General features: G+C 37.2%; 2 protein-coding genes across 5 annotated transcripts in view; both read right to left on the bottom strand.

The window, feature by feature from the left end:
* Positions 1 to 133: 133 nt before the first annotated feature.
* On the bottom strand, positions 134 to 7,084 carry LOC129445224 (uncharacterized). Of its 4 annotated transcripts, XM_073866415.1 has the most exons (5): positions 6,073 to 7,082; positions 5,822 to 5,839; positions 4,904 to 5,354; positions 3,648 to 3,831; positions 134 to 2,513 (listed from the first exon to the last, which is right to left on the bottom strand). In XM_073866415.1, exons 3-5 carry the CDS (start codon positions 5,180 to 5,182, stop codon positions 1,216 to 1,218), a joined length of 1,761 nt encoding a protein of 586 aa, XP_073722516.1. In that variant the 5' UTR covers positions 5,183 to 5,354; positions 5,822 to 5,839; positions 6,073 to 7,082; the 3' UTR covers positions 134 to 1,215. The 4 variants fall into 4 exon arrangements, with proteins under 4 accessions (XP_073722516.1, XP_073722515.1, XP_073722517.1 ...); XM_073866414.1 differs by lacking the exon at positions 5,822 to 5,839; XM_073866416.1 differs by lacking the exon at positions 5,822 to 5,839 and having other exon boundaries at positions 4,904 to 5,351.
* A 3,239-nt stretch (positions 7,085 to 10,323) lies between these two features.
* The window catches only part of LOC129445223 (uncharacterized), a 39,500-nt gene continuing 25,619 nt past the window's right edge, over positions 10,324 to 24,204 (bottom strand). The window contains exons 15-17 of the mRNA XM_073860021.1: positions 16,103 to 16,444; positions 14,500 to 14,680; positions 10,324 to 12,454 (exon numbers count right to left, since the gene is read on the bottom strand). Coding sequence (XP_073716122.1) covers positions 11,175 to 12,454; positions 14,500 to 14,680; positions 16,103 to 16,444 — 1,803 coding nt within the window. The 3' untranslated portion in view covers positions 10,324 to 11,174. The remainder of the gene's footprint in view (positions 12,455 to 14,499; positions 14,681 to 16,102; positions 16,445 to 24,204) is intronic.

The raw sequence follows: 24,204 nt of genomic DNA, 5'->3' as shown, positions 1-24,204 counted from the left end.
TTATTCATATTAATATTAATATATTTTACATCGAATCTTCAGGGCATCTAATGGCCAAAAACCTTTAAAACACCATTTCCAAGTCCTTAAAGCCTACTATACATACATGTAACAAATAATTATACAAAGCATATATATTATTAAATCACTTTTTATTTTCTTTCAAATAGGTACACTGTTAAGACTTTAGTGGAAATGAATATCAAGAAATCACAGGTACATGTTAGAAAACCAAGTTCTTGTAGTTGTCAGACAGATGATCATGAAACTTAACATTATAAATATTCAAAAACACTGCTCTCGCTACAACAATGACAGCATGCCAGTCACAAACACAATCGTTCCCCTAAACACTTCTTTGTTTGACAAAAACAATATGTAGGTCTGAGGCCCACGAAATCCACTTTCCTGCAGAGTTTAGCTCTAACCCTGATCAACTCAAGTGTCTGTAGCTTTATAGTAATAAGACTTTATGCAGTTTTATTATATTGAATTAATTAGTTTTAAGAAGCCCTGAAACCCTGAATATTATCAATTATATTAATCAAACACACCTATTCCTCAAGATGAACTTGTTCAGGTGAGTTTTATCTGGGCTGAAGCTAAACTCTGCTAGAACGTTGAGAGTTGAGAACCTAATTGGCATGTTGCGATAGTCTATGTAACCGTGTTTCTCACCTTTCTCACCTTTCCCCAATCACATGGTTCTAGTGGACCATTCACAGCGCTTGCAGTCTGCATAGAACAGACGCATTGTTAAATTTTGGCGAGGTGCGCGTCAGGCTACCCAGAGCTAAGCACAGCCCAAGCATAAACTATGGCATAAACCTTCGCACTTAAAGGTTCAGTTTTTAATTTTTATAAGGATCTCTTGACAGAAATGCAAAATAATATACAAAACTAAATGATCAGGGGTGTATAAAGACCTTTAAAAATGAACCGTTATGTGTTTATTACCTTAGGATGAGACGTTTCATCTACATACACGGAGGGTCCCCTTACATGGAAGCCGCCATTTTGTTCAGCCATGTTTCTACAGAAGCCCTTAATGGACAAACTTTTTACTAAGTTGTCTCCAACGATGACATGTTTGTCCGGTGGCGGCTACCGTAGCTTCTCTATGCGTTTCAAAAGCAAGAGGTGAGCAGTGGACTGAGCCGTTGGTTGCAATTCGCAACCTCACCACTAGATGCTGTTAAAATTTACACACTGCACTTAAGGCTTTTCTTCAGTGTGAATTCTCATATGCAAATTAAGGCTGGGCTTAAAAGTGAAAGTCTGTCCACATTGGTCACATCTGTAAGGCTTTTCTCCAGTGTGAATTCTCCTGTGCCCAGCAAGGCTGGACAATTGCGTAAAGCGCTTTTTACACTGGTCACATCTGTAAGGTTTTTCTCCAGTATGAATTCTTTTGTGCACAGTAAAGCTGGACTTAAAAGTGAAGCTTTTTCCACACTGGTTACATCTGTAAGGCCTTTCTCCAGTGTGAATTCTCCTGTGCATAGTGAGGTGGGACTTACAAGTGAAGGTCTGTTTACACTGGTCACAACTGTGAGGCTTTATTCCGGTGTGAATGTGCATGTGTGCATTAAGACCAGCTTTATGAGTGAACGTTTGTCCACACTGGTCACATCTGTAAGGCTTTTCTCCAGTGTGAATTCTTCTGTGCACATTAAGGTTGGACTTACAAGTGAAGCTTTTACCACATTGGCCACAACTGTAAGGCTTTTCTCCAGCGTGAATTTTCATGTGCTTAATAAGGTGGGACTTACAAGTGAAGGTCTGTCCACACTGGTCACAACTGTGAGGCTTTATTCCTGTGTGAATGTGCATGTGTGCTTTAAGACCAGCTTTACGAGTAAAGGTTTGTCCACACTGGCCACAACTGTAAGGTCTTTCTCCAGTGTGAATTCTCATGTGCACATCAAATCTGGACTTACGAGTAAAGGTTTGTCCACACTGGTTACATCTGTAAAACTTTCCTCCTGTGTGAATTCTGTTGTGCACATTAAGGCTGGACTTACAAGTAAAGGTCTGTCCACACTGGTCACATCTATAAGGCCTTTCTCCAGTGTGAATTCTCCTGTGCACAGTAAGGCTGGACTTACAAGTGAAGGTCCGTTCACACTGGTAACATCTGTAAGGCTTAAATCCCGTGTGAATTTGCATGTGTGTATCAAGACCAGATTTACGAGTAAAGGTCTGTCCACACTGGTCACAACTGTAAGGCTTTTCTCCAGTGTGTATTCTCTTGTGCACAGTAAGGCTTGACTTTTGAGTAAAGCTTTTTCCACATTCATCACATCTGTTAGAGTTTTCTCCAGTGTGAATTTGCATGTGTGCATTAAGGTCGGACTGACTATTGAAGACATTTCCACACAGTGAGCACGTACAAGAATCGTCTGACAAATTATCGGTCTTCAAACAGCTACGAGATTCTTCTCCAGGTATAAAATGATCAGATTTCTCCTCTATGTTATTTGATTGAAAACTTTCCAACTTCACATTCAGATCTAAAATGAAAAGAGGAAATCATTAAGATCACCATCATAGTAAAAAAAAATCACAGAGTACTTCTGAAACTACATTAGAGGCTCAACAAGAATGCCTATCCTGTCACTCTTGACACGTGGATTCCTAGCCTGGGTTTCCCCATGCTGTCTTGTGCGCAAATTTATTCATGCTGCAAGTCTAGCGTGGAAACCATGGCCCAAATTTTTGCCTGAAATAGGGAACCAATCACAGAACGGGGAGGAGGCAGCAAGATGATGACAAAGTCTATGAAACAAACTGATTGGCTATGTTCTCTATTAGACTGGTCTGTGTTAGCCAGGCTTGAGGATTCCAGGTTTCATATTTAATTCTTTCACCACCATTAAAAAATTATCTTGTCAATTAAGAGAAAACAGTTGCATAAAAAACATGTTCCTGATGAATTTTTATGTTAATCTGCAATACCATGATTATCCAATAGATGGCTTACCCAACTTCCCCAATTTATGAAAAAACTGAAGCCAAAACCTTATTTACTAATTTTAAACTCTGTGTATGTTTTGATAATCATTCTGAATCTGATCTCTAACAATAGTCCTTCACAAAAATGCAATTATTTTAGCTTTTTTGCAACCCATATATGAGTTTATTAGCAAGGAAAAAAAGAAATGTATAAGTTTATACATTTTTACATTTTTTAGTTAAGTTTGTTAAAATATTTTTCAAAGAAGAGTAAGAGTACGGAACCTACTCACAATTTAGTGGATCAATGGGTCACAAAACTCACAGTTTGAATCATATAATGTTTTGCCGATCACAATTTGCAAAGTCGTAAATGCAACTTTCTGTATGCAAGCTTCTGTACATAGCTTGCGCGTACAGAAGTACTCAAATCTATAACGCTAATATTGGGGCTATATTTTGTTATAGCAAAACCTGCCAATGAATTTACAGGGGACATTTGACAAGACTAAAAGGTAAAATAAATCCCCAGAGTATGTATGTTTAATTAGCATGTTTTTGTGTTTTGCTTTGGCACCAAAATTGGTGCAGATAATCATTAAATCTTTACTGGCGTCAGTACAGAGTACCAACTACTAAAATTATGTTACTGTAACAACACAAATAGATAAATATTAAGACAAGACGTTCACCTGAATGTATCCGATCCCCTTCATCTGTCTGTTCTTCTTCTTCTGTCATTTCTTGTTTCAGCTTTATCCCACAGTCCAGCAGATTTAGAGATGTCTTCTGTTCTTCTTCTTCATTACAGACAGAAACCAGAAGATCTGTAGATGTTTGATCAGTGATGCCACAGACAGAGACACCAGATACATCCTGAAAATAACATGAAAAATTGATATATTTAAAATAAACTGAAGGAGAAAAGGATGAGAGAAGTTTTATGAAGTTTTTGTGCACTACTCCATAGTGAAATATCAAGCAAAAAAAGGTTAAAATCCAAATAAAAATACCATCACAAACACCTTTATCCACTAACAGAATTTAACCTTTGACTCTCTGGTTGTCATTTACTGTCAATTACAACAGGATCAGGATTAAGAATACAAGATGAATGTAACTATGCCAGTTTGGGAATGTTTTGGCCAGTGGTCTCAAACTCTCAGCAAGCAGGCCATTTGTGGCCCTCCCTCCCCCTCCCTGCAGCCCACATCTGCTGTCAGAAATAAGATAATCCGGCACACAAAAAGATTTTCATTTACTTAGTTTCATATTTGTTTGATTATTTATGTTTAAGGGGTCGTTCACAGACGGGTCTCAAAACGTGTGCTAAGTACGAGTCAAGGTGCTTGTTTGTTCTTATAAAAGCTCGAGATGTTGCGCATACTCTGTTGCTCTGAGCAATATTATGTATGGATGCTGCATGGACTCGGCTCTGAAAGCTGAAGCTATACTTCTGTGATGGTGGACTTGATAAAAATAGAGAACGTGATTAATCCTTGAAGGCAATAATATGAGTGGTATCAAGAAAATGTAAATAATTGTTGAGAGAACAGATAGAGGAAGTATAGTGTAAGCATTCAGCTTGCCCCAGTGAAGTGTTCACAAAAACATATGTTTTACGAATATATGAAGAGTGTTCGACCAGTGAGAGGGTTTTAACACAAGCACCTTTTGGTGCACACCCAAGATATTGGAAGAAGTGGGCTCATTTGCGAGGATACAAAGGAAATATCTTGAATTGGACATAAAAGTGTAGAAGAGTGGAGGAAAGCAGTTTATCTTTAACATAAGTGGCATTTAAAATTTCCTTCACTGCTTTGCAATAATTACAACTAAAATCAACTTTGTGTGAATGACAACATAAGAAAAAAACAACAGCTTTTTAGGAACTAAAAAAAGTAAGTAGATTTGGCAAGATTTACAACATATGACGTGTAATACTTACTTGTTCTGATTTTAAGGTTTGAGAACGAAGCGTTGGTATTGACTCATTTTTCAGAATCAAGCTGGTTGAAAATCCAGCGTCGTTTTGGAAGCAGTCGGGTGTAAAATGATTGGCACAAACATATAACGTTCTAGGTACTCTCTTCGGGACATTTCCATCAAAAATGAAATCTAACCACAATGTCTTCAGTGATTTAGATTGTGGGAGTCTATACAGTCTCTGGTGTTCATTGGTACATCCCAAAACAAAACACATTAAACTCCTCTTTGGCAAATACATTATAAGACTCCAGCTGGTATAGCGAAGATACAAAAATGATGGACTCTGTGCTTCTCACTCAAGGCTGTGTCTGATAATAAGGAAGATCGTCTCCAGTTTTGGGCAGAGCTTCTTCCTATATTGAGGTCATCATAGAAGAGAATCTGAATCCGCTTGTTTGAAGACACAGCTTCTGATTTATGGGAATAATAAAAAGAGTGAGTGGACATCTAACATTATAGGCTGGTTGTGTAAACACAGCATAGACACAAAGTTAATTTTGTCTAATAGGTCTCCGTAAGACAACGACAACATTGTTCAAACAGTTTGTGTTGAACACGCACAAAAAAAATGTAAATCATAATGACAATCAAAAACAACATTCACTAAAAAAACTCAAACACCATTACAACAGCATAAATAAAACCAGCAAACACCAATAACAATGTTACAATACAATGAGATATTTTAAACCACTGCTTAAGGTCAATAAAATAGTCTTTGTTAGCAACATGCAAAGACTAACATGGTTTTACTAATTAAAAAAAGGTGACCACAAAATAACCATGATTTTGACAACTATGGTTCTCAAAAATCCATAGTTAAACCATGGTTAGTGTGGTAAAACACTAGCAAAGCAAAGCTTTCGTGACTACTTACTCAATCTGAAAACATAACCTGATGACACATACATATATTAGATCATGTCAGCATTTAGATCTTTTTGATTGTTTACTCAATAAAAAACATCTAAAATGTCATATAGACATATTAAATACATTTTTATTTATACTTTATGTAAACCAGCTCTTTTACACCTTTATCAGATGTTTTACACACCAGACGTGCAATCTGGGTATAATCTTAGGATTTTTAAGCGTAATAGAAACAGTAAGAAAAACAACACTTACCTTAGAGAGATAACAAGCACAAACATTAATCAGAAAAATGATGAAGAGCACAAACACAACACTGGCGCTTCTTCTTCTTCTTTTGTTTCTTGACGCCTTTCCAACAGTGTAAATATGTCGCCCCCTACCGATGTTTTTTGGCCATTGTCCCCTCAAGATCAAGACATATCATCTTATCTTAAAAACCCTACAACGTTTTCAAGCGGACTGTCCCCGACGGCAGATTGGAATTTACCGTTATAATGTTTATGTTTCCATGGCGACGCATTAAACTCATAACGTTAATGTTGGTATATCGTGTATATTGTGTCATTTTTGACTAATTTTTACATTTTTGCAATAAATCACGGATGGGCAACTTTGTCTTGTTTTAAACACATTTCATAACTTGTCATGTAAATGATAGAGAAACATTGCATTTTTTAGTTTAAAGCTCACGTAACACACGCTGTTTCTGCATTTCTGATGTTAATCTGGAGTACCTATAGAGTAGTATGACATCCTTTATATCTCTGAAGAGTCTTTAGTTTAATCAGATTTATAAAAGAAAGATTAGCTTTACCGAATCTTTCCGATAACGTACGAAAAAATGAAGAAGGAGGAGTTACTACCCTGGGAGGAGCGAGTACGAGTCATGCAACACTATACAACACCGTTTTAACTAATGAACATGTTCGTGTAATTTATATAATATGCACGCAACTATTTCCAACATAAGACAGACGTCTTACTTACCGCATGCAACTCGTCATGACCCGGTTGGGAAAATCCACTGCATCAAACACACAAGCAAAACTCTGCTGCTACACCGGATAATAAACTATATCCATTGTTTCCATAAGGCTGGATGTCTTCTCCTTACATCCAAAAACACACTTCTTCTTTCGTGCCATTGTTGACTTTTGAAATTAAACAAAGCTGAGTGGCGTGATAAGCTGTTGGCAGCTCTAGCGTCTCCCGCTGATTGACGGGTGGGCGGGGTTTTCCGGGGGAAGTTTTCCGGTTGAAGCCCATATAAAGAAGTGATACGTATGGAAAACCCCTGAAACGTCAGTTAGAACTGTAATTGAAAAAAACTTGCCGAAACTTGTACGAACCCTGGCGAAGTGCATTCGGCACAGAAATACTCTGTAACACGTCCAACTGCTGTTTTGACACTTTGCCTACGTTTAGCATGAGGAAACAACTCTATAACTGTGTTAATAAGTCAGAATGCTTGAAATACCATTAAACCCCCCCTTTAAAACTGTTATAAAACATTATTTCTCAGATTTCTGTAAAATGTTTCTGTAGAAAGCACAATTCATTTATTTGGCTTAGATGTTGATGCTTTGTTTCACCTGGTTCAAGTCACCATTATGGTGATCAGTGTCTGTTTTAGTTGGACATTGACATAAAAAATCAACTGCTGTCCATCTGGGACACACAAACACCAGGAATCAGAGCACGAATCCCAACAATGGTGACAAAGAAAATTGTAAAAAAAGTTCATTATTTATTAGGGGTGTAACGATTAACCGTGCAAATACGCGTTTTCTCAATGAAGTACGGTGAAATCTCGGCACATCCAAAAGCCAGGGGGCGCTCTCGTTCAGAAACACCCTTTGTGGCACAGAAGCAGCAGCATTACAAAAGCTATTCCAGGAAATGTCTACAGCAATATTTAAATCGCTTTTCTTAAAATTCTTACAGTTATTTCATGTTAATTAAGCATATTTTGAATTATTTTTTTTAACGATTGTTGCTTTTTAAAATGCACGTTATAAACGACTCCGACAATGATTTTAGATTGATAATGACTTCCTACTGACCAAATGCTGTAGTACACGCACAATCTGTGCATGAAACACATAATCACAGCCTTGCGATTCAGAATCGATTTCAGACAGGCATTTTTAATGCGACACACGATTAATTAATTTATCCATGCCACAGTGCATGCTGGAAGTCCTGAATAAGATTTGTAATACACAGCATGCAATACAGCATGAAGTTTTTAATTTAAATGTCACCATTGTTGAGATTCATACTCTGATTATTGATGTGTGTGCATCCCAAATAGACATAAGTTAATTTTTGTCCATGGTTTTTAAAAATCCTTAATGAAAAACTGCTCGAGCGCTGGATCCCATTTTGACATGAAGAAAGCTTTTTATATGTGAGTAAATCAATTAATTAGATTGTGATCTTTATCATTCTGTACCAACCACCATAGAATTGCACTAAGTTTACATTACTATAATACATGTTTTTATACACACAAAGTTAATGCAACCTATAAAAGCAAGTGAAATGTCAAGGATCAAGTAGTGTCACGCCCACAGACTGTTGGCTAAACGTCTGATGTTTTTCGTACACTTTTCTGGAAACCATGTGAGAATGTCGAAGTCGTTTTGATTGGTTGAAATGAACCGGATATCCACGAGACGCAAGTGTCGCGATTAGTTTTGGTCCCTGGAAAACAAAGCTCTGACGTTCCATTGAGGAAGGGAAGAGAATCAGTCATGTTCACGTGGATAATAATGAGCAGTTATCATGATCAGCTAAACATTGGATTCTCAAAAATATGCAAAGTTCGCAGCATAAACTCTCTAAAAGACGTCCAAGAGTTTTGCTTGAGGCAGTTAGTGGAGTCAAAAAGTTCGGTTCTCCTGAATTGCTTGTAGGTGTTACAAAGTGAAGAGATATGCTTCAAACAGACGCTTAATGGGAGCATCTCATTGTTGTGGCTGTTGATGTGCACAACTAACTATGGTGAGTAATGTTGTTTATTTAGATGGTATTCGGTTGCGGCTGGTTATTTTAATAACTGACTTGTTTCCAGCCGGTTCGTTATTGTGGGGAGTCTGAAATATGACGCTAGATGAAACAAACTGTGATTGGTTGTTTGACATGTCAGTCAAACAGCTCGTGGGCGGGCTTTATCCAGAAAAAGCAGCGAAAAACACCAGACTTTCAGTATTGAAGTTCTGGCTATGCGAGACTAAGGATCAAGAGTCCAACTAAAATAAACACTGATCACCACAATGGCGACCTTATAATAAAACAAAACATCAACATCTAAACTTAACTCCTTCCCCGCCATTGACGAGTTATTATCCACGAGGTGGCGCTATTCCGCAACTTATAAAATCCAAAAGTATAGCCCTAGGGCAAACAGCTGTATGTCCGTGTATGTTTTAAAGATCGCTCTGCATCTGATCTCTATCAAAAGTCCTTCACAAAAATGGAATACTCTCAGCTTTTTGCTCAAAATTTGGTGTTTTTGATGAAACCTACACATATTTGAGAGGTGACAAAAACAGAACACATGAAACTGATTTTTTTGTTTGAAAGCATAGGGCCTGTTCTTTTAATTCATATATTGTATGTTTATATATTTAAAAAGGAGCATTTTCTGGAAGGCATTAAACTTTTGTGAAAATCATGAAAAATGCTGGCGGTGAAAGAGTTAATAAGTGAATTGTGTCTTTTTACAGCAATATTTTTTTACCAAACAAGTTTTATAACAGTTTTAAATGAAATGCAATGGTTCTCTATCATTTACATAACAAGCAAAAAAGTAAATCTAGAAAACGTTTTAACGTTGTTTTAAACATTGTGCGAACATTAAAACATGACATTGTCATAACGTTTGAAAATTCAAGCAACCAAGAAACATTCTGAAAACATTAAAAAAAACTGGAAAGTTTCATGTTGGCAGAATGTTTTTGGGACTGTTGGAAACATTCAAGGAACATTCTTAGAACTTTTCTCTTTTGGCTAGGCTGGAAGGAGCATAATGAGTGGAATCAGATGTTTCATACAAGGAGACATCTAAAACATTATGGGGGGGCTCGAGGACTGGAGTTGGGAACCACTGTTACTGGGCATACTAGAAACTTTTAGGCAGGTGTGCTGAGGCAAGATGGAGCTAAGCTCTGCAGGACACCAGCCCTACAGGACCGAAGTTGGCCATCCCTGCCCTATATAATATCAAAATATATTCAAATACATACAAATCGACAAGCTGAATCTACATATATTATCACTTAGCATTATTTGTTTTGCAACTTTTTTGCAGTCCTAAAGTTGCTTTTAAAGGTTTTTATGAAGTTATTCTTTTTTTTGTGCAAAATAACTGAGCACCCAGGACAGTGGAATTTGAAATGATCCCTCTAACACAACACACCACTTAAACATTCATGAATCCTTCAGTGCAGCTACACAAATCCTATATTCTACAAATCACAGATCAAGAAATTCAAACTCTCATTTTTCCCTTTAACTACTGAAGTGAATATGGTACAAAACACATTTAAACACCTGCATCAAAAAATTGAAGTTACAGGATCGATGTAAAAAACATTGTGTTTGGTACATAACATTAGATAAATAGGCAGAGAGTATGTTGTGCCTCGGATCACAAGTGGACGAGAGAGACACCTGGTATTTTAATCCAGTTCTTTCGAACTTCCTTCTGTCCTGAAGACTTTGAGAGGATGGTCTGTGGAGACTGTGGGCGGGTCCAAAGTATGTATCGCTGCAGCCCGGAGACTGCAGGTGGGAGGAGCTTACGCCGCAAGCGTGAGGAGCTTATGCCGTAAGTAGGAGGGATTTCAGAAATGTGCAAGTAGGAGGAGTTTACGCTTCAAATGGGACGGCGGTGAATCCTCTGGAAGTTTGTACAGCCCACTTGCGGCTAAAGCTCCACCCACTCGCTGCTAACCCACCCATTTGCAGCTGGCTCCGACCTCCGTTTATACCCATTTCGCGGGTCCTGCTGCTGTCATTTAAACACGAGCAGGAGAAATGATGGGTTTAAACTGACACAAACTAATATTATGTCAGAGTGCCCTACTTGTGTTATAAGTAAACATGCTGCGCAATATTTTGTAAATGTATACAGGTGCTGGTCATATAATTAAAATAATCCCCTTATAATCGCATTATGAGGGTGCATGTAAACGTGGTCATTGTCAAGTTTGTTTCAGATCAACACATGCAAGCAACGACTCGGTGTCACTGTGGAGACCGGTGTAGGAGGCAGTCACAGCCTCATGGTTAGATAGTCAGGCTTGTTACCCGAGAGTTGTCGGATCAAGGCTCTGAGGTGCCCTTGATCAAGGCACCGGTCCCTCGTTGCTTCCTGGTCGCTGCAGTAATAGCTGTCCAATGCTCTGGTTGTGTGCATGTTCTCCAGTGTGAATTCTTGTATGCATATCAAGCCTCGACTTACAAGTGAAGCTCTTTTCACACTGCTCACAACTGTAAGGCCTTTCTCCAGTGTGAGTCATCTTGTGCATATTAAGACTGGACTTTTGAGTAAAGCTCTTTTCACACTGGTCACAACTGTAAGGTTTTTCTCCAGTGTGAATTCTCCTGTGCATATTAAGGCAGGACTTCCAAGTAAAGCTCTTTTCACACTGGTCACAACTGTAAGGCTTTTCTCCGGTGTGAATTATCTTGTGCACCTTAAGGCTGCACATTTTAGTGAAGCTCTTACCGCACTGGACACATGTATAAGGCTTTTCTTTAGTGTGAGTTCTCATGTGCACAGAAAGGCTGGACCTACAAATGAAGCTCTTTCCACACTGCTCACAACTGTAAGGTTTTTCTCCTGTGTGAATTCTCCTGTGCACATCAAGTCTGGACTTACAAGAGAAGGTTTGTCCACACAGGTCACAACTGTAAGGCTTTTCTCCAGTGTGAACTCTTATGTGCGCATAAAGCCTAAACTTTTGAATAAAGCTCTTTCCACATTCATCACATGTGTAAGCCTTTTCTCCAGTGTGAATTCTCTTGTGCATTTTAAGGCAAGACTTCCAAGTGAAGGTCTGTCCACACTGGTCACATGTGTAGGCCTTTTCTCCTGTGTGAATTCTCATGTGCAACTTAAGGCTGGACATTTGAGTAAAGCTCTTACCACACTGGTCACATCTATAAGGCTTTCCTCTAGTGTGACTTCTCCTGTGCACATAAAGGCTGCAATTATAAGTGAAGCTCTTTCCACACAGATCACAACTGTAAGGTTTTTCTCCAGTGTGAATTCTTGTGTGCACATTAAGCTTGTACTTACAAGTGAAAGTCTGTTCACACTGGTCACAACTGTACGGCTTTTCTCCAGTGTGAATTCTTGTGTGCACATCAAGGCTGGACTTACGAGTGAAGGTCTTTCCACACTGGTTACATCTGTGAGGCTTTTCTCCAGTGTAAATTTGCATGTGTGCATTAAGGTCAGACTGACAGCTGATGATTTTCCCACACCAAGAGCTAGTACATGGATCGTTGTCTGACAAAATCTCAGTCTTTAAGCAGCTCAGAGATTCTTCTCCAGGTATAAAATGCTCAGGTTTCTCCTCTATGTTATGTGATTGAAAATTTTCCAACTTGACCTTCAAGTCTAAAATGAAGAAAGAAAATAATTATGATCAATATGAAAGTAGGGCTGAAACGATTCATTGATTTACTCGATTAAGTCGATTCAGTCAAAAACTCTGCCTCGAAGCCTCGTTAAATTCCTATGACATGCACTATACATGCAGGGATCTGATTCACACGGACTGTTGTTCAGTGTTCAGGAAGCACACCATAGCGCGTAATACAGTTTGAATTAAGTTGGCGCGATGGCGGAGAGTAAAGATGTCCATAAACGACAGAGAATGTCTAAAGTTTGGGATCATTACATTCTTATGTCAATACATTCTTAAACATGCGTCACTGAAATAAGGTAATGTAGCCTAAAGGCCGATTTATGGTCGTGCGTAGGTCCTACGCCGTAGCTATCCGTAGCCCGTGCGTAGCTCTGCGTAGCCTGACGCGCACCTCACAAAATTTTGAACAGCGCATCGGCTCTACGTGGACCGCAAGCGCTGTGATTGGTCCACCAGAACCCCTCCCGTCAGGTAAAAAAACTGTGTCATAGGTATTTCCATTTGTGACGGTGACAACAAAGATGAGCAAACTTGAGGAGTGATTTAACTTAAACTGCAACAAAAGTCACTGTTTATTTACTTCCATAATTGCTGGTCTTCTGAAATCATACACAACAAGTTGCTGTTTCTTCTTTGTTTGTGGGTTAACATGCCAAGCTTCTTCTTCTCTGACGGTCGCAGCGCTACTGTGGTTACATGCGTGGATACTGCCTACCACCGGTTTGCGCATGTGTTTGCACGTCGACGCGGAGGACGACGCAAAAGTATAAATGAAAACCGACGCGGAACCTACGCCGTCGCGGCTACGCCGTAGGACCTACCCACGACAATAAATCGCCCTTTAGCCTATACATTGATGTTCACTGATACTGTATTTGTAGCGATGTTGTGATGCAGATTGAATAGATATGATGTTTAGCTTTGATGTTTTTAAGTAGTAAACATATCATGCTGCAAAAACTATTAGCGTAGGGGCTGCTCACATGTAATGCAAGTGTCATACAGTATAATGGTGTGCTCGTTTCTATTGCGGCATAAGTATATTTAGTAGACGACTTATGTGAATGTTTGTTATAGAGATATGTCTTTAGTTTAGACTTAAGCCCGGAATACACTGCAGGATTTTTGCCCTCTTATAAGATCATTAACTTATCACACTGTGCGTCATGGATCGTTTAAACTCAGGTACGAGAGCCATGTAGACTGTACGATGATGACACGGAAGCTTCGGCGGCAGCGTCACACGTTGCGCAACGTCACCAGCATGCGCTCATGGTAAACAAATACCGTCGCGCAGGTCGTACCACACAAACACACTGTGCGGTGATCATGGCGAATTTCTGACACTGTCAGAAAACTATCATAGGCTATCTTTGGTAGCAACACCGGGAAAACGGCCGTCTTTGAACCTTTCTCATTGTACGACATAGGACCACCGATGAAGAGAAATCGCGACGATTGTTTCACGATGGCAATCTTTCGTCTGGGACAGCCAATAATCGTGCAGTGTATCCCGGGCTTTAAATTGATTGACTGTGATTCTTTAACATTGTTAAGTAAATCATTCCAGAGCTTGGGTTCTAGAGTTAGCCACGAGATCGTGAAAACACAATAGTATCGGAGGACGGGGCAATAGCTTATTCATTTTTTATTTGTTAATTTTTTACTCTTTTATGACAAGGCACTTGATTGGTGGACAAGAGAGGCTAATTTTCTCTCAGAGCAACACTGTCACGACCGCAACATTCTTAAAACTAATGCCATTAATCCGAGTGCATCATTAAAGCCTATGGGCACTCTGAAATTTCCTGCGTGCCAGGGAGTGGGAACAACACACTCGCTGGTTTTAAATGGTTTCGACTGAATAAGGCATATTGCTTTTATAAATAAATTATTTTGTTTAATTTGCATCAATACAATAATTGCAATAATATGTTCCAGCACTTAGTAATCGTTCTCTCACAGAACTACTGTAACAACACTAAATAAGTCAATATTTAGGCAAGACATACACCTGAATAAATCAGATCCCCTTTATCTGTCTGTTCTTCTTCTTCTTTGATTTCTTGTTTCAGCTCCATCCCACAGTCCAGCAGATTTACTGATATCTTCTCTTCTTCTCCATTACAGACAGAAACCAAATGATCTGTAGATGTTTGATCGGTGAAACCACAGACAGACACACCAGATACATCCTGAAAATAACATTTAACAAAAATAGATGCATATAAACTAATCTGAATGTAACATATGTATTTATTTGTGTGTGTGTGTAATAAGCATATTACAGAACAAAATATTCCCATTTGTGTTTTACTGATAACAGAAAGTCATGCAGGTGAAGTGAACTACTCGATAATAAAATATCAAGCAAAAAAATACCATCATGAACACCTACATTCACAAACAGAATGTAACTACACCAGTTTGGAAAGTTTCGTCTATCAACCAATCACATTTTCCACAGTCCACAAACACACTTTCAATTGTGCACCATCTGTTTTTTTTGTCACATTGGATACAAAGAGGTGTCGCCCATTTTCTGACTTTAACAGTATTTTGGATCAGATATAATAGTGTAGGAGAGAGTGGAGGTATGCCGTTTATCTTAAAGGTCCAATATTTCAAAGCTTTCTAGAGTTTTATAGTTTTATAAAATAAGATTAAGAATATATATTCGCAGAATAAGTATCAAAAACAATCTCTATATATTTTTACAGCTCCTCTTTCTTAGAACGGGTCATTTTGGCCTAGATTAAATGTTAACTCAAATTCATTGTGTTTAAAAAAAAGAGACACAAAAAGGGCCGATGTCTGTACAAAAACTAGTCTTGTTTCCAACAGATATACTATCAAAACCTGTGGCTACCAAAGACTGTAACATGTTAGCATTGCATAACCGTTTACAGTTTATTATTTCAGTTTTCTATGGCTCCATAATGTAACTTAAAATGTGTGAAAAATGTACTCAGGAGTTGTGAATTTAAGGTCGGACTCAACTAAGTCCTCGTTGATGAACAGATTCTAGGAGAAACTGGCATTGAAATGTAGCACATTGACAAAGCAATTGCTTGTGAAATGTTTAGAACAGATGGCTAAGGTCGAACTAAGGGTGTTTTTTTTAAAACATGTTGGTGCACCCTGTGGATCGCTCCAAATTTCAAAGTATAATTTTTCAGTTAGTGCGGTTTGTGTTTACATATGTTGTTTTTATTGTACTCGAAACGTCGCACCATATACCATGTGACAACTGTCAGTGCTGTCATTGGTCTCTCACAGCTCTTACCCCCATAACCACTCCCCACGTCTCCACGACAACCAACCTGATAGGAAGAGCGAAGCTAGCAAGAAATTTAGATAAACAATGTATGTCTTTGCAAAGTTTCTTTAAGGCGAAACTGATCTATTAAAGCCCTTCTCACTGAGCCATTTGCTAAAAATCCCGTAATGTCACTATCTGTGTGTGTGAAGCACAGCTACGCATTTATAAAATCATCAGCTCAAACGTCCAGGGGTTTGTTTGGCAAAAAGGGAGTGGGACAGTGAACAGTGCTCGGGGTGGTGACTGAGCATCAAGTTTTTAATGGAAATCAAAATGGTTTAAAATGGATACTTACTTGTTCGGATTTGAAGGTTTGAGAACGAAGCGTTGGTATTGACTCATTCTCCAGAATCAAGCTGGTTGAAAGTCCAGCGTTGAACTGACTCTCATTTTTGAAGCAGTTCGGCATAAAATGATTAGCACAAACGTGTAGGTTTTTAGGTACTTTCTTTGGGACATTTCCATAAAAAATGAAATCTAACCACGGTGCCCTCAGTGACTCAGATTGTGGGAGTCTATAGAGACTCTGATGTTCATTCATACATCCCAAAACAAAACATTTGTAATTCCTCTTTGATGCAGACATTGCAAGACTCCAGCTGCTACAGCGAAGATACAAAAATGATGGAGTCTGTGTTTGTCACTCAGCGCTGTGTCTGTGATAATAATGCAGATCGTCACCAGTTGTGGGTGGGGCTTCTCCTTATGTTGACATCATCAAAGAGGAGAATCTGAAACAGCTTGTTTGAAGAAACAGCTTCTGATTTATGGGAATAATAAAAAAGGGTGAGTGGATTTCTAACATTATAGGTTAGTTGTTTAAACCAATGTAGACACAATACAAGAGCATTTTGCCTAATAGGTCGCTGTAAGACAGCTAGTGTGTGTTGAATACACAAAAATTTAAATCATATTGACCATCGTTAAAGAGCACCTATGGTCCGATTCAGGACTTTACATTTCCTTTGGGCCATGAACCTGTCAATTTTATTGTTTTATACTGTTGCCTGCGATCTTCTTATGATGTTTGCATGGTTTTTACATTCAAAAACATTAAAAGCAGCAAGTAATAGGCTCTTTTGTGACATGGTTTAGTGGCTGTCTGGAGAAATGGTTCGTTTGAAGGGGCGGGCCGCATTGAAGACCTGGACGTAAACGTGCACTGGTACGCTTGAATAGCTTCATTCCCCGTCATTACATGTGGGGAAATGTTTTAAAAACATTCATATGTAAAATTAGCACCCGAACACATATATGTTTGAGCCACAAAAAGATTCTGGGTGCTAAAGATGATGAACATAACTGACAATATGTCTGAAGCGGGAGGAATTATGATAATTTCGCTCTTTACTACATCATAAAACAGTTGCCTACAATCTGTGTGTTTTTGTTGTAGTTCAAGAAAAGAGATTACGTTGACGATAACTCGCATCATTGTTTACTCTGGGGTTTGTACCTTTTGCATATCGTTAACATGTACTAATACACACTTACACACCAAAGGAAATGTAAAAACATGAATCTGACAATTGGTGCTCTTTAACATACTGCAATGAACGTATACTGGGATCTTTCAAACTAAAAGTCAAATCAACAAAATAATCTTTATTATTAACATGTTAATGACTAATCTTGGTTAGTATAAACATAAATAGTAGACTGGGAAAACCCAGACAACTTCCGGCAAATTTAGATTTAAGTTACTACTGAGAATGGTCTGTTTTAACCAGGCTACAGAAATAATATTTTAGTACTAAAAACAATCTCTTCATGTACAAACCTCTGTTCAGTCAGCTTTGTCTCCATTAACGCCACCTCTTTCTTCAGCTAAGAGATTTCTGTAATAAAATCAGCAATGTAATCATGGACAGATCAGTTCCTACTGATTTACAACACATCAGATCCTTCCCATCTCTCATCATCAACATCTCAACACACAAACATCACCATAATGTGTACACAAAAACATTACTTCAACAGGATTATAAACAACAACGCTTTCATTACTACCGGCGACGTGAATCAATCTGAAAACATATTTATATAATCTCTAGATTTTAAAACGTAACAGTAAGAAAACTTCGCTTACCTTAGAGATAACAAACACAAACATTAATCTCGTCTTGAGATCTTCTTCTCTTGTTTTTCTTTTGGCGCTTTTCCTCCACTGTGCAAATGTCGCCGCCTATCGATGTTTTCAGTCATTGTCCCCTCAAGAGGAAGAGCGCACCATCTTTTATAAAACATAACGCTTAGGCGTATGATTAAAAAAATCCCAACTTCTCAGATTTTAATTGCCTGTTAATGTTTGAGTTTCCATGGTGACGGATTAACCTCATAAATGTTCTCCGTATATTGTTCTGTATTTATATATAAAATAGCAGAATATATACAAATACACAGCCTACAAAAAAACCCGAGCTTAATTCGCATAATCAATTATAAGTATAGAATTATTTGTTTTAAAAAATATATTTTTTTATTGATGCAGTCCCGTAGTTGCTTCGAAAGGTTTTATGAAGGCAGGGATGGGCAATAATATTTTGAAGTGTATTTCAAAGGGTTGATGAAAGTGCCTTCGTTTTCACTTTGGTGTTTTGAATTTTTTAAATACTGTAAAATACTTCGTAAGAAATCTACACGATAATAGAAATACAGCCTCTGATTGGTGCCTATAAGTTTGACTGTTTTATTATGTTATTTTTTATTTTCAGGTTTATTTAACAGGGACAATGCACATCAATAATACATTTGAAAAAATGTACAATGTGCCAGAATTAGCCAAAAGCCTATTTTACATCTGCTGTTCCTGGACGGATTGTACAATGTCACACCTAAAAAGAAAAAAAATTATTGTACATACAAGTTTAATCCAATACATATAAAACGAATTTATTGGTATAAATAGTAAAAAATAAATAAAAACAAAATCAGTACATAAGTAAACACCATTAGTCAATATCAACATCAACTCCATACTCATCTACACACAGTTAACAATAGCACAAGTGGCACAAGCAGGCAGGACAGGAATGTTAAGATAGCAGCAAGATATAGTGTCTACGTGTAGTGTTGACAACCTTGATTATCTATTAGCCACTTCTCTAAGTGAAATTTAAAAGAAGCATAAGTTTTATAATTCCTAATATGTGTTGGAATAAGGTTTCATTCACAAGCGGCCCTGAATGAAAAGGCTGTTTGGCCAAATACACTCTTCCTCAAAGGGACAATCACCTCTTGCTGCACCCCTTGTGCATCTGTTTGTATTTGGTACAACATTTACAAACTGGCTCAATACATGAGGCGCCAGTCCGTGTTAAATTTTGTACATAAGGCAGAGATTTGTGTATCTTATCCAATTTTCGAAACGTAAATTTTTTTTATTTTTTTTTAAACATGACAATGATGATAATTTATTGGCTTCTTATCAAGTACTTTAAGAGTTTTCTTAGGAAATTAATGGTTTGCAAGAAGTGTTGCTTGCTTGCGACCAAATTTTCATGCAGTATAGGTGATATGGGATATAATCATTGAGTACATAAACATCATTGCGGCCCTTGTTGATATGCAGCTACGAACATGTCTAAAGTTTGCAAGGTTAAATTTAATGTGATTATAAACTTTCTTAATATGTGATTTAAAATTAAGATTTTTATCAATGTGTACTCAAAGATATTTAAAATCTGAGACTACAGATACTACATACAGATTTGGATACATTCAATTGAAGACAGTTGTGATTTAACCATTCTGTAATCTTTTCCGTTTGTTAGCAGATCAGCAGCTTGAGCTGCATTGTCGGCATGTACAAAGATTACTGTGTTATATGCATACATTTAGGTATTGAGATTAAGACAAGCGTTTGGCAAATCATTTACATACAAAGAAAATAAAAGTGGACCCAAGATCGAGCCCTGAGGAACACCTGCAGACATGGAAATAGCATTTGATTGTTGATTCCTAACTCTAACAAACTGAGTTTGATGTGTTAAATAAAATTTCAACCCATTTAATGGTGCCAGCAGAGAAGTTAAAAGTTTGCAATTTAGATAATAAAATTTCATGATTAATGGTATCAAAAGCTTTTTTTTTAAATCGAGAAAAACAGCACCAACTACACCTCCTCTTTCAAACAGTAACTTGACTTTTTCAACAAAATAGCAACTGGCTGTTTCTGTTGAGTGATTAATACGGAAACTGAAATTATTTGGATGTAAAGGACTTGAACTAGTATTAAGATAATTTGTAATTTGTTCGGAAACAAGTTTTTTTTTAAAGTTTTTGTTTTGTTTTGTTCCGTAATTTTTAATTTGAAATCCATTTTGATGTATCTTTGCCCAACCCTGTATGAAGGTATTATTTTTTGTACTTTTTGGTGCAAAATAACCGAGCGGCCAGGACAGTGGAATTTGAAGTGATAGAGATTAGCCACACATGCAGTACATTTGAAGTCATAGATAAAAATGTTTTATGAGTTGCAAATTTGTAGATTTTTTCTTTCCATCAAACAATTACAAATTCATGAATCCTTCAGTGCAGCTACACAAATCCTATTTTCTACAAATCACAGATCAAGAAACTCAAACACTTTTTTCACTTTAAATGCTGTAATGAATATAGTGCATAACACATTTAAACACCTGCATCAAAAAATTGAAGTTACAGAAAAATTATGCACATACTGGATCGATGTGCTTGGTACATCACATAAGATCAATAGGCAGAGAGTAGGTGGTCATTTTGTGGCTGTTACAAACACATTCAACTACATGCGTTGAATGTGTTTTCGACTACCTCTGAATGTGGTTGAAAGTGGACGAGCTCAAAAACACAAGATTTTACCTTGGGTGCATCCTTCCCGCCATTGACAAGTTAACTTGTCAGTGGTGGGCAGTGATGGGAGTAACGCGTTACAAAGTTTTTAATAAAAATTCACAAAAATGTATTCTTTTATTGGATAATAAGAATTTAAAACGGGGGGAAAAATGATTATGAAATAAATGTTTTTCTCTAATACACATTGTCCACAATTATTGGCACCCTTTTATTCAATACTTTTTAAAACATCCATTTGCCAGTTTAACAGGTCTAAATTTTCTCCTATAATGCCTGATGAGGTAAGAAAACACCTGACAAGAGACCATTCCTTCATCCAGAATCACTCCAGGCCTTTTAGATTCCCAGCTCCATCTTGTTGTTTCTCCTCTTCAGTTCACGCCTCTCATTTTCTGTGGGGTTCAGGTCAGAAGATGGAAATGGCTTTAGCAGAAGCTTGGTGTTGATCTCAGTGACCCATTTTTGCGTTGTTTTTGAGGTTTGTGTTTTGGTTATTGTACAGTTAGAGGATCCAAACATGGCCCATTATAAGAATTGTAACAGAGTCAGTCACTTACTGATTTTTTATCTGTTGGTATTTGATATAATCCATGATGCCATGTATTTTAACAAGATATCCAGAACCTCCAGCAGAAATAGTGGCCCACAACATAAAAAACACAGCAGTATATTTCATTGCTTACATGGGGTACTTTTTTTCTCTGTGTTTACCAAACCCATCTTGAGTGTTTGCTACTAAAAAGCTCATTTTTTAGTTTCATCTGACCATAGAAGCCATTCCCATTTAAAGTTCCAGTCATGGCTGATAACTGAATATGCTTTAGTTTGTTTTTGAATGAGCTAGGAGAATTTTTCATGTAACCCTCCGAAACAACATGTGTTGATGTAGGTTCTGTTTGACAAGGTTTTCTGAAACAGAGACGCAACAATTTTCTGCAAATCTCCAGCTGTGACCCTAGGAGAGTCTTTAGCTAACTCTCCTTCTCACCGCACATTAAGACGATATAGGCACACGTCCTCTTCCAGGCAGTTTTGTAACATTTTCTGATGGTTGGAAATTCTTAATTATTGCCCTGATGATGGAAATGGTCATTTTCACTGCTCTAGCTCTTTTCTTAAAGCCACTTCACCAATTTGTGAAGATCAATTATCTTTTGCTGCACATCAGAAATATATTCTTTGGTTTTTCTCATTGTGATGGATGATTAAGGGAATTTAGGGTTTGTTTCCCCTCCTCTTTATATTTTTGTGAAACAGAAGCCAGAGCTGAATGATTTTGTGTTTACAGTCATGCTGGAGTTCTCAAAATTGTGAATATGAATGGGAATATACTTCAAAGATATTTTACCAATAAGAATTTCTAGGGGTGCTTATAATTGTGTCCAACGAGTATTTGAGAAAAACATTCATTTCATAATGATATTTCCCCTCCATTTTAAATTCTTACTATCCAATGAAAGGACACATTTTTGTGAACCTTTCTAATAAAAAAATCAAAAGGATTAAAAATGCAGATGATTTTTTTATAGCCTTATTTGATCATATTTACCAAGGGTGCTAATATTTTTGGCCACGACTGTACATAAATAAACCAAGCTTACATATTAAGATAATTTCTAACAAAAATATTCAAAGGTTGAATCTAAAGCAAAATAGGCTCCTACAGTATGTGATATATTAGAGTCTTACGTGTAAAATAGCCCATCCATATAATTTTATTGTTTGACTGTTCAGTACTCTTCATATTTACATTTAAAAAGCAGACATAAAAGTAACTTAAAAGTTACCTTTCTTAGTAACTAATTACTTTTGATATACAGTAACTGGTAGAGTAATTCAGTTACTTTTTAAAATAAGTAACTAGTAACTGTAACTAATTACAAATTTTCAGTAACTTGCCCAACACTGGTGGTGGGTTATCTCGACAAGTTATCTTGTCAATTAAGAGAAAACCTTTGCATAAAAAACGTGTCCCTGGTGAGGTTTTATTTTAATCTGTAATACTGCGATTAGCCACTAGATAGCATGCAACCATTGAAACAATGTTAAAAATCGTCGACCCGTCAATGTTAATACCATTGAATCAACATCAAGCCTGCACCCTCCATCAACACTGAAAAATATTGAAATTTCAACAAATCACCATTATCATGATCAGTGTTTGCTTTAGTTGGGCCCTTTACTCTTGGGTTTTAATGGTAAGTTTTCTTTGGCTGTTGAAGCAGTGTTTTAAAATACATCTGCTATTGCAAAGAAAACAAAGATGTAATGTTATCAAGTAGTTTAATTCTTGTAGATATACCTAAATGATATTAATGAAATACTATTAAAGTTATGCAAAAAGTGGATTTTACAGTACTAGTTGGAAACAGTGTCAGGTCTGTTATTTTGAGGATTACAAAAACACATTTAAAAAGTTAAACTACTGAATCTATCTCTGACATCACGAATCGGTCTACGAATCTCATCAATGGTGACAATCAACAAAAGAAAGCTTCATGGTGCAATGCATGCTGGGTATCATCGTAGTACTAAACTAATTTATAACTCCCAGCATGCATTGCAGTTAATCATTTTATATGAATTTGTTTGATGATTGTCACCATTGTTGAGATTTGTAAACAAACCAAAACAATTATAAATGTCAAAAATGGATCAACATAATCATGTAAAGCAGCTTAATTTTATATAATCTTGACTTCTTCACAAAAAGCAATCAGTTTCAACTTAACTTTGAAACACATCTTTCTTTTCCAAAGCACGTGTTTCTATAAAACACATACAAACACAAAAAAAGAAAAGAAAGATTTAACTCGTGAATAACAAGAGTCAAGGACCCAACTAAAGCAAACATTGATCACAACAAAAAATTGAAATCTCAATATTTTTTCAATACCAATGGAGGTTGCAAACCTGACACTGACCCAACTGCACCAACATTGACAAATCAACTGTTCCCAACATTGTTTCAATGGTTTGCATGCTATCTGGGACATTGCTAATCTAACAGGCTAATTCAAATAAAAACATTTGACGATTTATTAAAACAATCTATTGTATTGATTAACGAAGCAATGTGGCAGGAAATAATGCGAAGCTCAGATATTGTGATATAATGAACAAGACATGGAGAGCCATTTGTCATGATGGCTGCCGTGTGTTCGTTCATCAGTAGCTGATACTGGTGTTGGTTAATAATCTTTTTGAGCAGCTAAACTAACTCTGTTGAGACGTTATAATAAACGTATTGTTAGATTTTCTTGAATTTGGCTGCTCAGTCTTTCATGGCTCGCCAACGTATTAGAATGTATCTAATACGTAAAATAATAAGCAGGACCAAGTGCAAGTGGGGAAAAGAGATTTAATGAAGGTTCTTATGTAGCATTGTTCTTCAGGAGCGATGTTGTCGTGTCAACCTTCTACATTCTTAACCCAAAGATCTGCCTGTGTGAGCAGACCTTTATACATCTTACACAAACAATACAATGGCACCCCATGGAGACTTTGATCTCTGAGGTGACAATCACACCCCCGGAGAACCTACGAGAATGTGACCTAATA

The sequence above is a fragment of the Misgurnus anguillicaudatus genome, chromosome 3 (assembly GCF_027580225.2).
Source record: "Misgurnus anguillicaudatus chromosome 3, ASM2758022v2, whole genome shotgun sequence".
Taxonomy (NCBI): domain Eukaryota; kingdom Metazoa; phylum Chordata; class Actinopteri; order Cypriniformes; family Cobitidae; genus Misgurnus; species Misgurnus anguillicaudatus.
The sequence above is the reverse complement of the archived record's forward strand: the minus strand, read 5'-3'. Positions and strand labels throughout refer to the sequence as shown.